This window comes from Spinacia oleracea, chromosome 4, assembly GCF_020520425.1.
Source record: "Spinacia oleracea cultivar Varoflay chromosome 4, BTI_SOV_V1, whole genome shotgun sequence".
Taxonomy (NCBI): Eukaryota; Viridiplantae; Streptophyta; class Magnoliopsida; order Caryophyllales; family Amaranthaceae; genus Spinacia; species Spinacia oleracea.
Genome location: NC_079490.1, coordinates 108,101,676 through 108,116,124, shown reverse-complemented (window position 1 = coordinate 108,116,124; position 14,449 = coordinate 108,101,676). Strand labels below are relative to the sequence as shown.

Genomic DNA, 14,449 nt, shown 5'->3' with positions numbered 1-14,449 from the left:
CCTCAATAATCCATCTGCACCCAACATAGAATTTAAGACAATTCCAAAATTTAAGGAACTTCAAAATGTAACGCACAGCACCGTTACTATAATGCATGTAACAAGGCTCTCACCCTATGGTAGGATAGTCATACGTGATCACATATTTTTCCCTAAAGTTGCAAAGAGACTTTTTCTGAGTTCCGATAAACAAAAGACACTACAAAATGTATCTATGCAATTGGAATTATACAGATTCTGCTTCCCTTCCCCTAACAGTAAATATATCCCTAATAATAACTCACTGCTAAGGGAAGGAAGTTCGCACAAACAGTGTGTTTAGTAACTTGACTTTAATGAGGAAAACTACGTAAAAATGTAATTACTCAATTTTACCATGTTTGTTTATTCGGAGAGAAAACTATGGAAAAGTAAATATGTGGAAAACTTTTAGTTATAATTGGGCTATTTAGATTTCCATAGTTTTTCAAAACTGTTGAAAAACAATGTGAACAATAAACCAATGTGAACAATTTGGTAAAAACCAATGTGAACAATAAATCACACTAGTAGAAAAACATTCATTTGCTGCCATGATTTTGCTGCGTTAATTACTTAACGCCTCTAACTAAACGACAAATTCGAAGAATCAGTTAAAAATTAACACTTTGCGGCGTTATTTACTATTATGACGCAGCAAATTAATAAAAAAATAAACGTTTTGCGGCGTGGCTCCTTTTAACGCCGCAAAGTTGTCACCTGTCCCCCACACAGAGACACGCGTATTAACCCCATATTTTTGGAGCCAGCTGCTTCTCTCTTTCGTCTCTTTCGTTTGGCTTGTCTCACTTCACAGAAACACCAACACCTTCTTCTTCTTTCATACGACTGACCCTGACCTACTCTCTTCACCACCGAATTTCGCCGGAAAACTTAAGCTCCACCGCCGCCGTGGTCATTCGAACTCATCTCCGCCGCCGCCGTTCTCAATTGAGGTAAATTATGCTTCCACTGCTCCTCCTCATCCTTTCCGTTTTTTCGTTTAATTGCTCTATTCCCCCTCATATCAGTCTCGCAATTAACATGAATTGTGTTTGAATTATCTAATTAGTACTCTCTTGCTCTGTCCTCTCCTCTCCTCTCTCCCCTGAAACTGTAAATTAATTAACCCTAATTTTCAATGTCAAATTTTGGCTTAATAGAACCTTAAAAATGCCTAAACTTTATCTCTGATTGTATCCTACAAATTTGGTATTGGTTCAGGCTCAAGACTAAGAAACTTGAAAATTTACCTAGTGACTGCAGCTTCTCTTGTAGCCCCTGAGCTGGACCGACTTCCTCGCCGTCTTTGAATATGTAAACCCGTAAAGGTTGTTTCTAGACTCTGTACTCAGATTTTAATTTCCTTTAACTCTTTCAGGTTAGCATTTTCTCTTATATATATGGCTTTTTGCATATTTTCAGTTGTGCTTGGAATTGGGGAACTTGCTGATTCATCTTTCTAGAGATAATATTTCTCACTGAAGAGGTAATTGACTGTTGAGGATTGCATCGTTATTTTGATTAAATAATGTAAAGCACTTATATACCGTTGTATTCACGCATATCTCTGCTTGTCAAGTTGAATACTCTAGCAGAAAATTGATTTCAATTTGTACTTCAAAAGTAAAACTTAGATTGACTGAATGCTACACTGAAATTGCATATTCGATTTGACACAGTTAGCCTATTATTATTTGTAGTCCGACTTTTTTCCATGTTTAAGCTCAGTTTGCTCCAATTCAAATGAATACTCTTCTTGGCCACCTTGATTATTTTCCTCAGTAGGCCTTCACTGGTAAATCCTATGCCACCATGACACAGGTCACAGGAACTGAAAGCCATGAATTTGTTATTTGGGTCCAGGTTTTTTGTTCATGTTGTTGGGTGTAACATGTTGTTCTCTGTTTTTTTGTTTTGCTAGTTCTGATTTGCTTAGTTTTTGTTGTTGGTCTTATTGTTGTTGCTTGCTTTTGTTGTCGTTGTTGCTGTTTTTGCTCTTGTTGTTCTTGGTGTTGTATGTTCTTTTTGTATAGTTCAACTATGTTTCACGAAATTCATTTAAGCATGTATACAACGTGTTACACCAATTTCAATGTGAGTTGCTATGTGTTAATGTGTTGACAGTTTGGTTGTATCATGACTTTAGCCGGTGAAACAGAAGGTATGAGTCGAAGTTGGATGTATGAGAAGCGAACTTCGTCGGGGTTCTTGAACGGGGTAGAGGAGTTTTGTAGATGTGCTTTGGAGCATCAAGAAAATGTACAAGATAATGGGTTTTATTGTCCATGTGTCGATTGCGAAAATGTGAGTAGGGTTAGTAGTATCAAAACATTAAGAGATCATGTGATTCGTCGTGGGTTTAGGCAACAATACCATGTGTGGATATGGCATGGTGAGATCGGAGGATATACGGGAAATTCCAGTGAAAATCCAATTATTGACCACCATGTACACACTGAACCTATTGATCGGACCGAGGATATGTTTTCGGAGGAAGATGATGAAGGTGAAGAAGACGTGGATGATGATATTGAGGAGGATCATATAGATGAAATGATGGAGGCAATTCAAGATAAGCCTCATTTATTTGAACGTTTGTCAGAAGCTGCTGAGAAACCTTTGTATCCTGGATGTGTCAAGTACACTCAGTTGTCGGCTGTGTCAGTGTTGACCAACCTGAAAATAAAGGGCGGTGTGACTGACGCAATTTTTTCACAATTTTTGGAGGCATTAGAGGACATGTTTCCCGAAGGGAATGTGTTGCCTAAGTCAACTTATTATGCCAACAAGTTGATGTGTCCTTTTGGATTAGCATATGAGAAAATAGATGCTTGTCCAAATGATTGTATTTTGTATCGAAAAGAGTTTGCAGATTTAGATAAATGTCCTCGGTGTGGTAAGTCTCGTTACAAGCTCCCAGATGGAGTTATGCCCGGGGAAGGCAAGAAAGGTCCCTCTGCTAAACTGCTTTGGTATCTTCCAATAATACCAAGGTTTAGACGATTGTTTTCAATAAAGAAGGAGGCAAAGAACTTGAGGTGGCATGCAGATAAGAGGAAGAAAGATGGGTTGCTTAGACATCCGGCAGATTCTCCTCAATGGAAAGATATTGATGAAGAATTTCCAGAATTCGGCAAAGAAGATAGGAATCTTAGGCTTGCGCTTTCTACTGACGGAATGAACCCATTTGGTAGTCTAAGCAGTCAACACAGCACTTGGCCTGTTCTGTTAGTAATTTATAATTTGCCTCCTTGGTTGTGCATGAAGTCAAAGAATATTATGTTATCCTTACTTATACAAGGGCCGAAACAACCAGGAAACGATATTGATGTATACCTTGCTCCGCTCATTGATGATTTGAAAAAAATGTGGGATGAAGGTATTTCTGTTTTAGATGCGTATGGTGATGAGATTTTCACGTTGTGTGCAATGTTATTTTGTACCATCAATGACTACCCGGCTTATGGTAACTTGTCAGGGTATAAGGTAAAGGGAAAGATGCCATGCCCAGTTTGTGAAGATGATATGGAATCAACCTGGTTGCCAAATTCTAGAAAACACGTGTATCCAGTTCATAGAAAGTGGCTAAATAGGTTTCATCCTTATCAAAAGAAAAAATCTATATTTGATGGCAACGTGGAAGAACGTAGATTTCGTAGACCGTCATCTGGAAGAGAGGTTTACAACCGTGTTAAAGGCATAGAGACGGTTTTTGGAAAATCTGGGAAAAATAAAAAAGATGGAATTTGGAAGAAGGAGTCTGCCTTTTGGAAACTGGAATATTGGAAGCATCTGTCAGTTAGACATTGTCTCGATGTAATGCACATAGAAAAAAATGTGTGTGAGGCCATTTTGGGTACATTGTTGAACATGGATAAGAAATCGAAGGATGGCATTAAGGTGCGGAGAGACATGCAACACCTGAAGATTCGACCTCATTTATGGCCAAAGCTTAAGGAAAAGGCCAGAAAGGGGAAAGGTAAGTCTTACTATTTACCCCCTGCTTGCTATACATTGTCTAAAGTTGAGAAAAGAATATTTCTAGAGTGTCTTTATGGAATTAAAGTTCCTAAGGGCTACTCATCGAATATAAGAAAGCTTGTGTGTATGACTGAATTGAAATTACATGCAATGAAATCCCATGATTGTCATGTCATGATGCAAGTATTGTTGCCCATTGCAATTCGTGGGATTTTGCCTAAGCATGTAAGAGATGCCATCACGAGACTTTGTTCGTTTTTCAATACAATATGCAACAAGGTACTTGATCCGGAGGAATTAGACAAACTACAAGCTAATGTAGTTGTAACACTGTGCCAGTTTGAGATGTATTTTCCGCCTTCGTTTTTCGACATAATGGTTCATTTAGTTGTCCATCTTGTTCGAGAAATCAAGCTTTGTGGTCCAGTGTTCATGAGATGGGCTTATCCTTTTGAAAGGCATATGGGGTGCATGCAGAGAAAGGTGAGGAATCCCGCACGACCAGAAGCAAGTATGATTCAAGGAACTGTGTCGGCGGAGATTGGTGCGTTTATTGCTGAATATATGTCCAGAGCTGAACCAATCGGACTTCCTAAATCTCGACATGAGGGGAGACTTGAAGGCAAAGGCACAATTGGTGCTAAAGATATCAGTGCTCCATTAGAGAAACAGATGCAAGCCCACTTATGTGTGCTACAACAACTCACAGAGGTTAGTCCGTACTTAGAAAAGCATATGCAGGAGTTAAGAGCTCGAAATCCGACTAAAACAGAACGTGCCTTGGTGTTGGAACATAATCGTACTTTCAGTGATTGGTTTCAAAATAAAGTGATGGCTGAGTTGGATGTTAAAGGCCACAAAATCTCCAATACGATAAAATGGCTATCATATGGTCCACAAGATACTTTGCACTCATATGAAGGGTATGACATCAATGGATATACCTTCCATACGCTACGTCAAGACAAAAAGTCAAGGTCTACGCAAAATAGTGGTGTTACAATGGTTGCTTCTTCTAGAGATTATGCAAGTGCTAAAGATAAGAATCCAGTTGATGCAACACATCCATATTATGGGGTCATTCAGGAAATATGGGTGCTTGATTATAGTGGAAAAATAAAGGTACCACTTTTTCAATGCAAGTGGGCAGAGAATAGTCGGCGCGGTGTTAAGCTTGTTGACAATAATATGACTATAATCAATATGACACGGTTGCGCGACACTTCAGAGCCATTCATACTCGCATCCCAAGCAAAGCAAGTTTTCTACATAAGAGACAATGTCGATCATGATTGGTCTGTTGTTGTTAAAGGGAAGAGATATATTCTTGGTGTTGGTGATGTCGATGATGAAGAAGAGTACGATCAGTTTGATGACTCACCACCGTTCTCAATTTCAGAGAGCGATGTGCTTGATGGAACGGATAATGATACCAATTATATGCGCTTAGATCATACAGAAGGCATAACTGTTGATGAACCTTGATGATGATTTAGGTACTCACTGTGTAGACATATTTCTCATGTTTTGTAGTTGATTGATTTCTTATTTAAAGTACTTGTTATTTTTGTTCAATTTTGTATTATTCTGTCTGTTCAGTTATTTTTTTATACTAATTCTGTTGTGTTCTGTTTATTGTGCTAGTGTTCTGTACAAAAAATACTTTAACTTTTTTTGGTTTTGTACTGTTTTGTAGTGTGTACTTTAAGTGTGTTGGGTTATGTACTTTTCTGTTTTGTATTATCCTTTTTAGTTTCGCTATTGTACTAAAGTTAAAAGATTCAAATTTTGCAGAGCTATGGCTAGAAATGGGGATGAATCTGATGAAGAAACGCCAGAAAAAGATAAGGACTATGATGCCTTGAACGAGAAAGACCAAGGTGAACCAGAAGATATAGCTAATGACGAGTATTTGCGTCGACTTGATGAGTTTGAGGAGCTGGCTGATGCTGCTGCCCTTCTCGGAGTTGATACTAATCATCCTACAGAGGAGTCAGGTAGCAAGAAAGGCAAGGGTAGGGGAAGGGGGTCAGGAAAAGCTAGGGGTCCGACAAAAGGGCTAGGAAAGACCGGGCCCATGTTCCTGCAGTTTGACAGCCTTTTGCGTCCATCCGGCAAATGGAGATTGAAGTATGGTCAACAGATCGGTTTGTGTAGTCGCAAGTTGAATATTAATTGGGATTGGCCAAGTGTTAGTCAAGGTTTAAGGAGTAAATTATGGGAGGACACAATGGTAAGTGCTAAAATTATTCTTTTTTTTCATTTTTCTATACCTACTGCCTTTATTTTTTGAAATTTTAAACAGCCCGGTCGTTGGTTTCTACTTGATTTAGTGTGATTTTGTAGAAGTTGGGAAGGTTTGGGGTTATTTTTTATTCATTTTGCCTTTGGTTTCTGTTGAGCTGCTTAGAATATGTTAGCTGGTTTTTCTGTTTCAGCTGGCATGATCATTGTCCAGCGATTCTTTTGATGTTTGGGCTACATGTTGAGTGAGCATACTTGCTTCTACTTGACATGCTCTTGGCAATTAATGCTGTCGGTGTAGTTTAAGGCTTGAGATATAGGGGCAGCAGGTTCAACTAGTTCAGTAGTTTAGTTATTTGTTTTGTTCACTCACATCTGTATTACTGGTTCATCTGTCAGTGTTGTTTAAGGCTTGAGACATAGGGCAGCAGTGTCACATTAGCTTTGGATTACTGGTTGATTATTTAGGACAAATCAGGATTTGTAGTTTAGTTTTAGTACAGCTGATGGTTGCTGTTAATTAATTATCTGAGTGTTTTAGTTTTTGTCTCGTGTTCTAGGTCTGTTTAGAAACTACAGTTGTATATCGTGTATTCCAGCCTCATTCTTCAGCAGGGCCTCATTCTAGCATGCAGGTCGCGGTCCTTAACAGTCCTGGTCCATGCCTAGCCCGGCCACTCTGTTTTGTGTCAGGCCCTGCTGGGTTGAGTAGTTCAGCTAGTTGAGTAGTTCAGTAGTTCACCTAGTTCAGTAGTTCAGCTTTAGTAGGGCAGCAGGTTCAGCAGTGAACCTGGTTCAGTAGTTCAGCTAGTTCAGTAGGTCAGCTAGTTCAGTAGTTCAGCCTGTATTTCAGCTAGTTCATTAGTTCAGTAGTTCGGTAGTTCAGCCTGTATTTCAGCTATTTCAGACTGTATTCCTGCCATGTCTTGATTGTTTTGTTTTAAACGTGCAGGCAAGATTCCACCTTGAAGATGATCCAGTAATCAAAAAGAATTTCCTCTCTAGTGTAGCTAAGAGATTCAGGGACTTCAAGGGAAAGCTAGTGAGTGGCCATATTATTTTTACAAGAAAGTTGAGCAAAAATGAGGTCAATCGTCAACCATATGAGATTTGGAAAAACATCCAACGAGAAGATTGGGAGACATTTAAAAAGTCAAAAACATCTGACATAGCAGTGGTAAGTTTATATTTCACTATTTTGTATGATGTGTATAATTGGCTATGGTATGAAACTAACGTAAAAATTTATGTTTGTTAGCTTAAGCGTCAAAAGGCCCAAAAGAGTGCAAAATCGAATGATAATCCTCATCACTTGGGACAATATAACTATGAGGATGCTCGGAAAATATGGATCCACGAGGGCTTTTACCCAAATTCTGAACAAAATCGAGGTGATGATTGGTATTGTTCAATGCATAAGAAAGACAAAAAAACAGGAAAAAGATCTATCCCAAAGCCCAAAACGAAGGCAATTGCTGACAAATATGTAAGTAATTCAATTCTTGTGATTTTCTATATGCGGCCCACGAGATAAAGTCTAGTTCATAATGTGATACACTGAATGATAATGGAGTTAATATCTTGCCACTTATTATATGAACTAGAGCCTGTGATCGATACTTTTTTTAAATCAATGGTGCTTATAGTGCTTCCTTTGTTGGTTTGCTTGTGTATAAGTTTTGATGCCTATTCTTTTATATAACAACTATGAACAGCTGGAGATTAAAGAAAAGCAAGCAAAAGGGGAATTTACTCCACATCGGAACCAAGATGCCTTATCCGAGGCTCTTGGGAAGTCAGATCATTTGGGCCGGGCACGTGGATTTGGAGGGGTGAATGTCGGGGTCAAAAGGGCGTTTGGAAAGGCAACATCAAAGCCTAAGTCTGATCATGAGACAATAAAAGCACAACTTCGGGAGGAACTTCGGGAGGAAATGAGAGAAGAGTTAAAGGCTAGCATGAAGGCCAATCTCCCTTCCATTTTAGAATCTATGGGTTTAAGTACCACATTGCCTTCAACAACTCCTTCGAACCACTCTCAACGTTCACCACCCAGGCAAATTGAGCTACCCCATGAGAAGGCTCTGCCATCTGAGTTGGAGGAGGTTCTGCCGCCCTTCGAGGTAACTTATCACTCACTGAATGTCTATTATGAGCTTATGCATACAGATTCTAGCTTTTCCTAGACTCAAGATTTTCATAGCTAGAGTAATGCCCGGTTTTTTGAGCTATACGAGAACCACTACACTGCAGCACTGATCCACTTGTCTACTGCACAACAGCACTGCACCACTACATCACAGCATCATTGCACTGCTGTCCTGCTGTGCATTGCACTGCTTGCAGTAGGACAGCAGTGCAGTGCACAGTAGGACAGCAGTGCAGTGCTGCTACAGGACAGCAGTGTAGTGAGGCACATGTCCGGAAAACTGACCAAGTTGTTCAGCAGCCAATGCACTGAGAGTGGCACTTTAATCCAATTCACAAAGTTCTGTTAAAAATTGAGCATTAGACGCCGTATCATACAAGTTAAAGTTATAGAATCCCAATACACAAACATATCCCAAAATTCCGACTTAATTAGAAAAAAAATCTAATATATGTGTCTAGGAATCAAATTCACATTGCAAATCTGATGCCATTCTGTTGTTAGTTCTGGTCAACAGGGTTGACTTTTTTGAGGTTCAGGTCAAAGTTGACCAGAGTTGACTTTTTCAAGAATCTAGTCAAAGTTGACCAGTGTTGAAGTGCAAATGTTTTGCCTTATTTTGTGTAAACTTATTTGAAGTTTACTTATCTCTAATATATATGTCTAATGTGATAAAAATCCTTACCCAGGTAGAAACTACATGCCAACTTCTACTTAAAGACCCGGAATCTGGAGCAATGTATGATGTGGCGAGTGCTACCGCATATCCACCTCGTGAGAATGAAGTTTGTCACACTGTATCGTTACTTCCCGGTCATTTGAAGGTGAAAATTCAGAAAGTGCCAGATGAATTCTTGGGCTTGCCACTTCATGTTCCTGTTCCGGCGTTCGAAATTGAGGCAATGGAGAATGCTATTGGTACATATGTGCAATGGCCTACTACATTAATTAGGTTTTCAGTTGAGGTAATAAGATTCTAATTGTATTTATTCAATTATATGTATTTCATATTCACCAATCATGTTATCGATTATAGTTTATATTCTTTGATTTTAATTTTTAGGCGACACCGAAAGTTAAGAAGTTGAAGCGGATGTCGCCAGAGATGATTTTTAGCAATGAACTAGCCTCTGTCTTGTCGGCTTCTCGAAAAAGCCCGGATATTCCCGATACCATTGTAGATTCCCTTAGTCAAGAATGTGAGTGGTTGCGGACATTTGTTGCCTCCATGCCAGATGGTGATTCTTTTGAAGTGATTCTAGATGGTACCTCGTTCCATTACAATGAAAATGGAAAAATTCAAGTAGACAAGAATGATATTTCACAGTTCTTAAGAGGAGCAAAGCTAAATATATCCATTATTCAAGTTTTCATGAGGTAATTTTTTTTAATCTCAAGTAGGTAATAGATTTAACTTTCTTTCACGTAAATCATGTAACCTATTCAATAATCGACCGCTCAGAGCACTCCAACATGAATTGAACTCAAATGACAAGGCTTCCAAAGTTGGGTGGCTATGTCCAGACACTACTTCTGACACCAAAATAAAATCAAGCACAGAGGAAGTCAACGCATACATTTTCAAAGCAATGAACGAATCAGTAAAATCCAGAAATGAGTTTGTTCTGGCACCTATTTTTGAAAAGTAAGTATGAAATGAGTTCGTTTGTTGCTTCAATTCTATTGTATGAAATGGTGTTCACAAAATAAAAATTGGCAATGAACTCTAAACTACATTACTCAGTCACCGTTTACCAATGAACTCTCTTGCAAGTAGCCAGACTTTCAGCAGCAATAATACATCTGATGTTCTTTTTATTATGCTGCTGCTGCTACTCTTTTGAAATGGCATTCAATTCTGTTGTATTGTGTTGCTGCCACACTGTTGTTGTTGCTTCAGTTCTGATGTATTGTGATGTTGCTATCTGATATGTCTGATGTATTATTGCTTCTGAAGTTCTTGTTATATGCTGCTATTGTTATGCTAAGTTGCTGCTGCTATGCATGATCAGTTATGCTAAGTTGATGCTGTCTGATAGTTACTGTTCTAAGTCAGTGCATATGTTGTTGTTCTAAGTTGTTGCGCCTGCTGTGTTGCTCATATTCTTACTTATATTATTAAAATGGTAATGGAATTGTTATTGGATCCAGCGACCATTGGATGCTCCTTGCAATATCTGTAAAAAATTGCACCATATATCACTTCGATTCCATTTGCTTGAGTTTAGGTCGAAAGATAAAGATGAAGACAATAGTGAGACAGTAAGTCCTTTTAGTTTTTTCGTTATGTAATTATGTTTTTATCAAGTATCCATCTAAGGATATAACCAAGCAATAACTTAAGATTAATTGGGAATTTCTAGTTTTTTTACAAGGTACAAGATGTGTGGCAACCGTGTCAACAGGAAAGAGCCTTTATGGAAATATGTGGAGGTAACTGCACACGTAAAAATTATTTGATATTTATAGTTTGTATATATTCCATTTTTACTTAATCTAAATTCTACCCTTGTTTCTAGTGCGCTCAACAAAAGGGAGGCCTTGAGTGTGGATTTTACGTAATGCGGTACATGTTTGATTTAGTCTCTTGCTGCAATGATGTTTCAGACTTAGAGAAGGTAAGGGTGTTATCCTTGTTATATAGTTTAATTTATTTTTGGATTTTAATTTGGTTATGTTTTAATTTGGTTTAAAATACCAATCTAAGTTCACGGGTTAGAGTTGGGAGCAAAAACGACTATAACGGTCAAAATATGACCTATAATGATCATTAAAGCCTTAAACGCGCATAACTTGACCAAAGTAGATGGTAATGATTCTAAGTAACCTAATACTAAGTATATTAAACATTTTAAGGGTTTAGAATACCAATCTAAGTTCACGGGTTAGAGTTGAGAGCAAAAACGACTATAACGGTCAAAATATGACCTATAATGATCATTAAAGCCTTAAACGTGCATAAATTGACCAAAGAAGATGGGAATGAGTCTAAGTAACCTAATACTAAGTATATTAAACATTTAAAGGGTTTAGAATACCAATCTAAGTTCACGGGTTAGAGTTGGGAGCAAAAACGACTATAACGGTCAAAAAATGACCTTTATTGTTCACTAAAGCCTTAAACGCGCATAACTATACCAAAGTAGATGGGAATGAGTCTAAGTAACCTAATACTAAGCATATTAAACATTTAAAGGGTTTAGAATACCAATCTAAGTTCATGGGTTAGAGTTGGGAGCAAAAACGACTATAACGGTCAAAATATGACCTTTATTGATCAATAAAGCCTTAAACGCGCATAACTTGACCAAAGTAGATGGGAATGAGTCTAAGTAACCTAATACTAAGTATATTAAACATTTAAAGGGTTTAGAATACCAATCTAAGTTCACTGGTTAGTGTTGGGAGCAAAAACGACTATAACGGTCAAAATATTACCTATAATGATCATTAAAGCCTTAAACGTGCATAACTTGACCAAAGTAGATGGGAATGAGTCTAAGTAACCTAATACTAAGTATATTAAACATTTAAAGGGTTTAGAATACCAATCTAAGTTCACGGGTTAGAGTTGGGAGCAAAAAAGACTATAACGGTCAAAATATGACCTATAATGATCATTAAAGCCTTAAACGTGCATAACTTGACCAAAGTAGATGGGAATGAGTCTAAGTAACCTAATACTAAGTATATTAAACATTTAAAGGGTTTATAACCGTAAGGCACACAGAACACCTAACTATAAACAGGCTGGAAAACTACAGAAACTATAACAGCAAATATGAATCTTTGCTAAATCCTCTGACAAATGGTAAAATCATATGTCAAGCATTTCATTCTTGCATGAAACTAGAGCTTTTCAGCGTAACATCGTCGCACATTCTGCTTTATCCCGTTACTAGAGACACTGGATAAGTTGACAACTTGACATGGGCATCAGTATTGAATCTAACCGAAGATAACTAATTTTATGATGTATATATTATTTTGTTAGGTTTGCACATCAATGAGTGGAGATCCTTTCACCGATGAGCAAATTGATGAAATACGAGACAAATGGGCATCATACTTCACCGAACATTGTGTGTAATTAACGCTTCATCGATCTCTTTTTGTGGATGTTTCATGCTATTAAAATCATATATGATTGCCTTATTATATTTTTGGTGCAATTTTGTAACGTGTGAAGTGTAAAAGATATATTTATTATAGACTTGAAACTATTTAGTTGGTTTATTTTGTAAACATATGATGGTTAACTTATATGTAAAAATCAAAGTTTCTTGGAAGTTATTGGTGGTTGATGACACTTTTGAACGTTGTATAAATGTGGCGTGAGTACAGGTTTTATATTTTTGGGATTGTTTAGTTCACAAAAAATATATTATTTATTAAAAAAAAATTACAAATTATTTGCGGCGTATAAACTCCCGCAATTTTACCAAAGTTTGAGGCGTTCAGGTAGAAACGCCGCTATAGAATTCATATAATTTGAGGCGTTTTTTTTTAATAGCGCCTCAAATGAATGATTGATTTGAGGCGTTAAAAAACGCCGCAAATCAATACCATTCATTTGCTGCCACTCTATTTGCTGCTATGCCTAAAACGCCGCAAATCAATATAAAAGTGACGCCTCAAATCAATATTTTTCTACTAGTGTCAGCTTCTTTGTTATGAAAAAAAAACCTTTGAAATTTCTGTTGTAGATTTCCTGTAGTTTTTCTTGCAGTCAGAATTCTGTTTTTCCACTGTTATTGTTACGCGTTTATTCTGAATGCAACTGTGTTTCGCTGTTTGCAGGAACAAAGCTGAGACAAGGGCGGAAATATCAGTAAGTTAACAAAGTTTCTCATTGTTTTGTTAATTCATGGTCTTGCAAACTATCTATAATGAACCCATTTAAAAATTTAGATGTTTAATTATAGAGCCTTTCTATTCGTATTTTTCTTAACCTGTTATCTTTATTTGAGTACTACATTGATCCTGTTAAAGGTCTGGAGCTAACCTTTGGCATTTATGTCATGTTAATTCGTCAACCCACATGCCAACAGATTTTCCATGAAAGTTCTAGTTAAATGGCCCTTGATCTTTCCAAAGCACTTACTAAGTTTATACACACAGAGAATGATTATAAGTACCACGTATGTGTGTAACTAAGAAGTTTTAATTGTTTGTAAATACTTGCCTCAGAAGCACATAGAGTCCTATCATGTATATATGCATTTGAGTTATTTCATCGATATTCTATAGAGCTTCATTAGCATTTGAGATTTCATTTTCTGAACTACATATTATGTTCCTGTGGCTGCCAAAGTAGATGTCAGATTTTTTTTTTCACATTTAGTGAAGAAGGTGATGAGAAAATAATCATGGCATAACACCAGCAAAAATGTAAAATATTGTGGAAATTTTTTGATGATAGCAGTGTGAAAAAATGTAAAATATCAGATTTTTTCACATTTAGTGTGTTCCTATTATCTTCTTTCAGATCATTTTCTCAAATAGGTCCTCCAACTTTTGGGTATTGACGCTTTGTTCTTATTATCTTCTATGATTCTTGGTGTGATAAATCTGATAATAGTTTCGTAATATATGTCTTGCAATAAAAAAGGAGTCTAATCAGTTTAGTTGTGCTTAATTCTTAGGCTTGGTTCAGAGAACTTCCAACTGGTATTTTGGATTGTCTTTCTCCGGAGCAAGTCATGGAATCTCAGACAGAAGAGGAGTGCTTTTAGCTTGCAAGGCTTCTTCCTCCAACAGAAGCTGCTCTTCTGGATAGATTGACAGCTGATGTTGCACAAGCTTGAACATGTGAACAAGATGAATGCGCGCAATGTTGCTATGGTATTTGCTCCAAACATGACTCATGTGAGTAAAAAAAAAAGTTGTAATGTCCATTGCAGATACATATGATTATGATTATTGGTGCGATAAATCTGATAACGTAATACACACGATATACTCTCTTGATTTTAATAAGCTCATATTGTATACTTAAAAGTAAAAAGAAACTTGTTTACGTTTATGTATCCTAATGAATGTAATTGTGTCATG

General features: G+C 37.2%; 3 protein-coding genes and 1 long non-coding RNA gene across 4 annotated transcripts; all 4 read left to right on the top strand.

The window, feature by feature from the left end:
- The first annotated feature begins 845 nt into the window (after positions 1-845).
- Positions 846-1,676, top strand: LOC130459408 (uncharacterized). Its single transcript, XR_008918793.1, has 3 exons — positions 846-974; positions 1,243-1,349; positions 1,444-1,676. It is a non-coding gene; the product is annotated as an uncharacterized lncRNA (long non-coding RNA).
- A 157-nt stretch (positions 1,677-1,833) lies between these two features.
- On the top strand, positions 1,834-5,487 carry LOC110802420 (uncharacterized). Its single transcript, XM_056842083.1, has 3 exons — positions 1,834-1,884; positions 1,958-2,035; positions 2,146-5,487. The coding sequence occupies exons 1-3, from the start codon at positions 1,834-1,836 to the stop codon at positions 5,485-5,487; spliced, it is 3,471 nt and encodes a 1,156-aa protein (XP_056698061.1).
- Positions 5,488-5,740: 253 nt separating this feature from the next.
- Positions 5,741-7,780, top strand: LOC130471782 (uncharacterized). The gene is made up of 3 exons (XM_056842082.1): positions 5,741-6,235; positions 7,199-7,423; positions 7,505-7,780. Exons 1-3 carry the CDS (start codon positions 5,801-5,803, stop codon positions 7,778-7,780), a joined length of 936 nt encoding a protein of 311 aa, XP_056698060.1. The 5' UTR covers positions 5,741-5,800.
- Positions 7,781-7,913: 133 nt separating this feature from the next.
- LOC130471781 (uncharacterized) lies at positions 7,914-12,638 on the top strand. The gene is made up of 8 exons (XM_056842081.1): positions 7,914-8,369; positions 9,085-9,360; positions 9,459-9,772; positions 9,858-10,040; positions 10,547-10,657; positions 10,759-10,828; positions 10,915-11,013; positions 12,390-12,638. Exons 1-8 carry the CDS (start codon positions 7,929-7,931, stop codon positions 12,483-12,485), a joined length of 1,590 nt encoding a protein of 529 aa, XP_056698059.1. The 5' UTR covers positions 7,914-7,928; the 3' UTR covers positions 12,486-12,638.
- Positions 12,639-14,449: the final 1,811 nt, after the last annotated feature.

Coding starts and splice junctions, on each gene's coding strand:
- LOC130471781 (XM_056842081.1), top strand. CDS start 7,929: ATGCCTATTCTTTTATATAACAACTATGAACAGCTGGAGATTAAAGAA. Junction 10,041..10,546: donor CTGGCACCTATTTTTGAAAA/GTAAGTATGAAA, acceptor TATTGGATCCAG/CGACCATTGGATGCTCCTTG. Junction 11,014..12,389: donor ATGTTTCAGACTTAGAGAAG/GTAAGGGTGTTA, acceptor TTATTTTGTTAG/GTTTGCACATCAATGAGTGG.
- LOC110802420 (XM_056842083.1), top strand. CDS start 1,834: ATGACACAGGTCACAGGAACTGAAAGCCATGAATTTGTTATTTGGGTC. Junction 1,885..1,957: donor AATTTGTTATTTGGGTCCAG/GTTTTTTGTTCA, acceptor TGATTTGCTTAG/TTTTTGTTGTTGGTCTTATT. Junction 2,036..2,145: donor CTCTTGTTGTTCTTGGTGTT/GTATGTTCTTTT, acceptor ATGTGTTGACAG/TTTGGTTGTATCATGACTTT.
- LOC130471782 (XM_056842082.1), top strand. CDS start 5,801: ATGGCTAGAAATGGGGATGAATCTGATGAAGAAACGCCAGAAAAAGAT. Junction 6,236..7,198: donor AATTATGGGAGGACACAATG/GTAAGTGCTAAA, acceptor TTAAACGTGCAG/GCAAGATTCCACCTTGAAGA. Junction 7,424..7,504: donor AAACATCTGACATAGCAGTG/GTAAGTTTATAT, acceptor TATGTTTGTTAG/CTTAAGCGTCAAAAGGCCCA.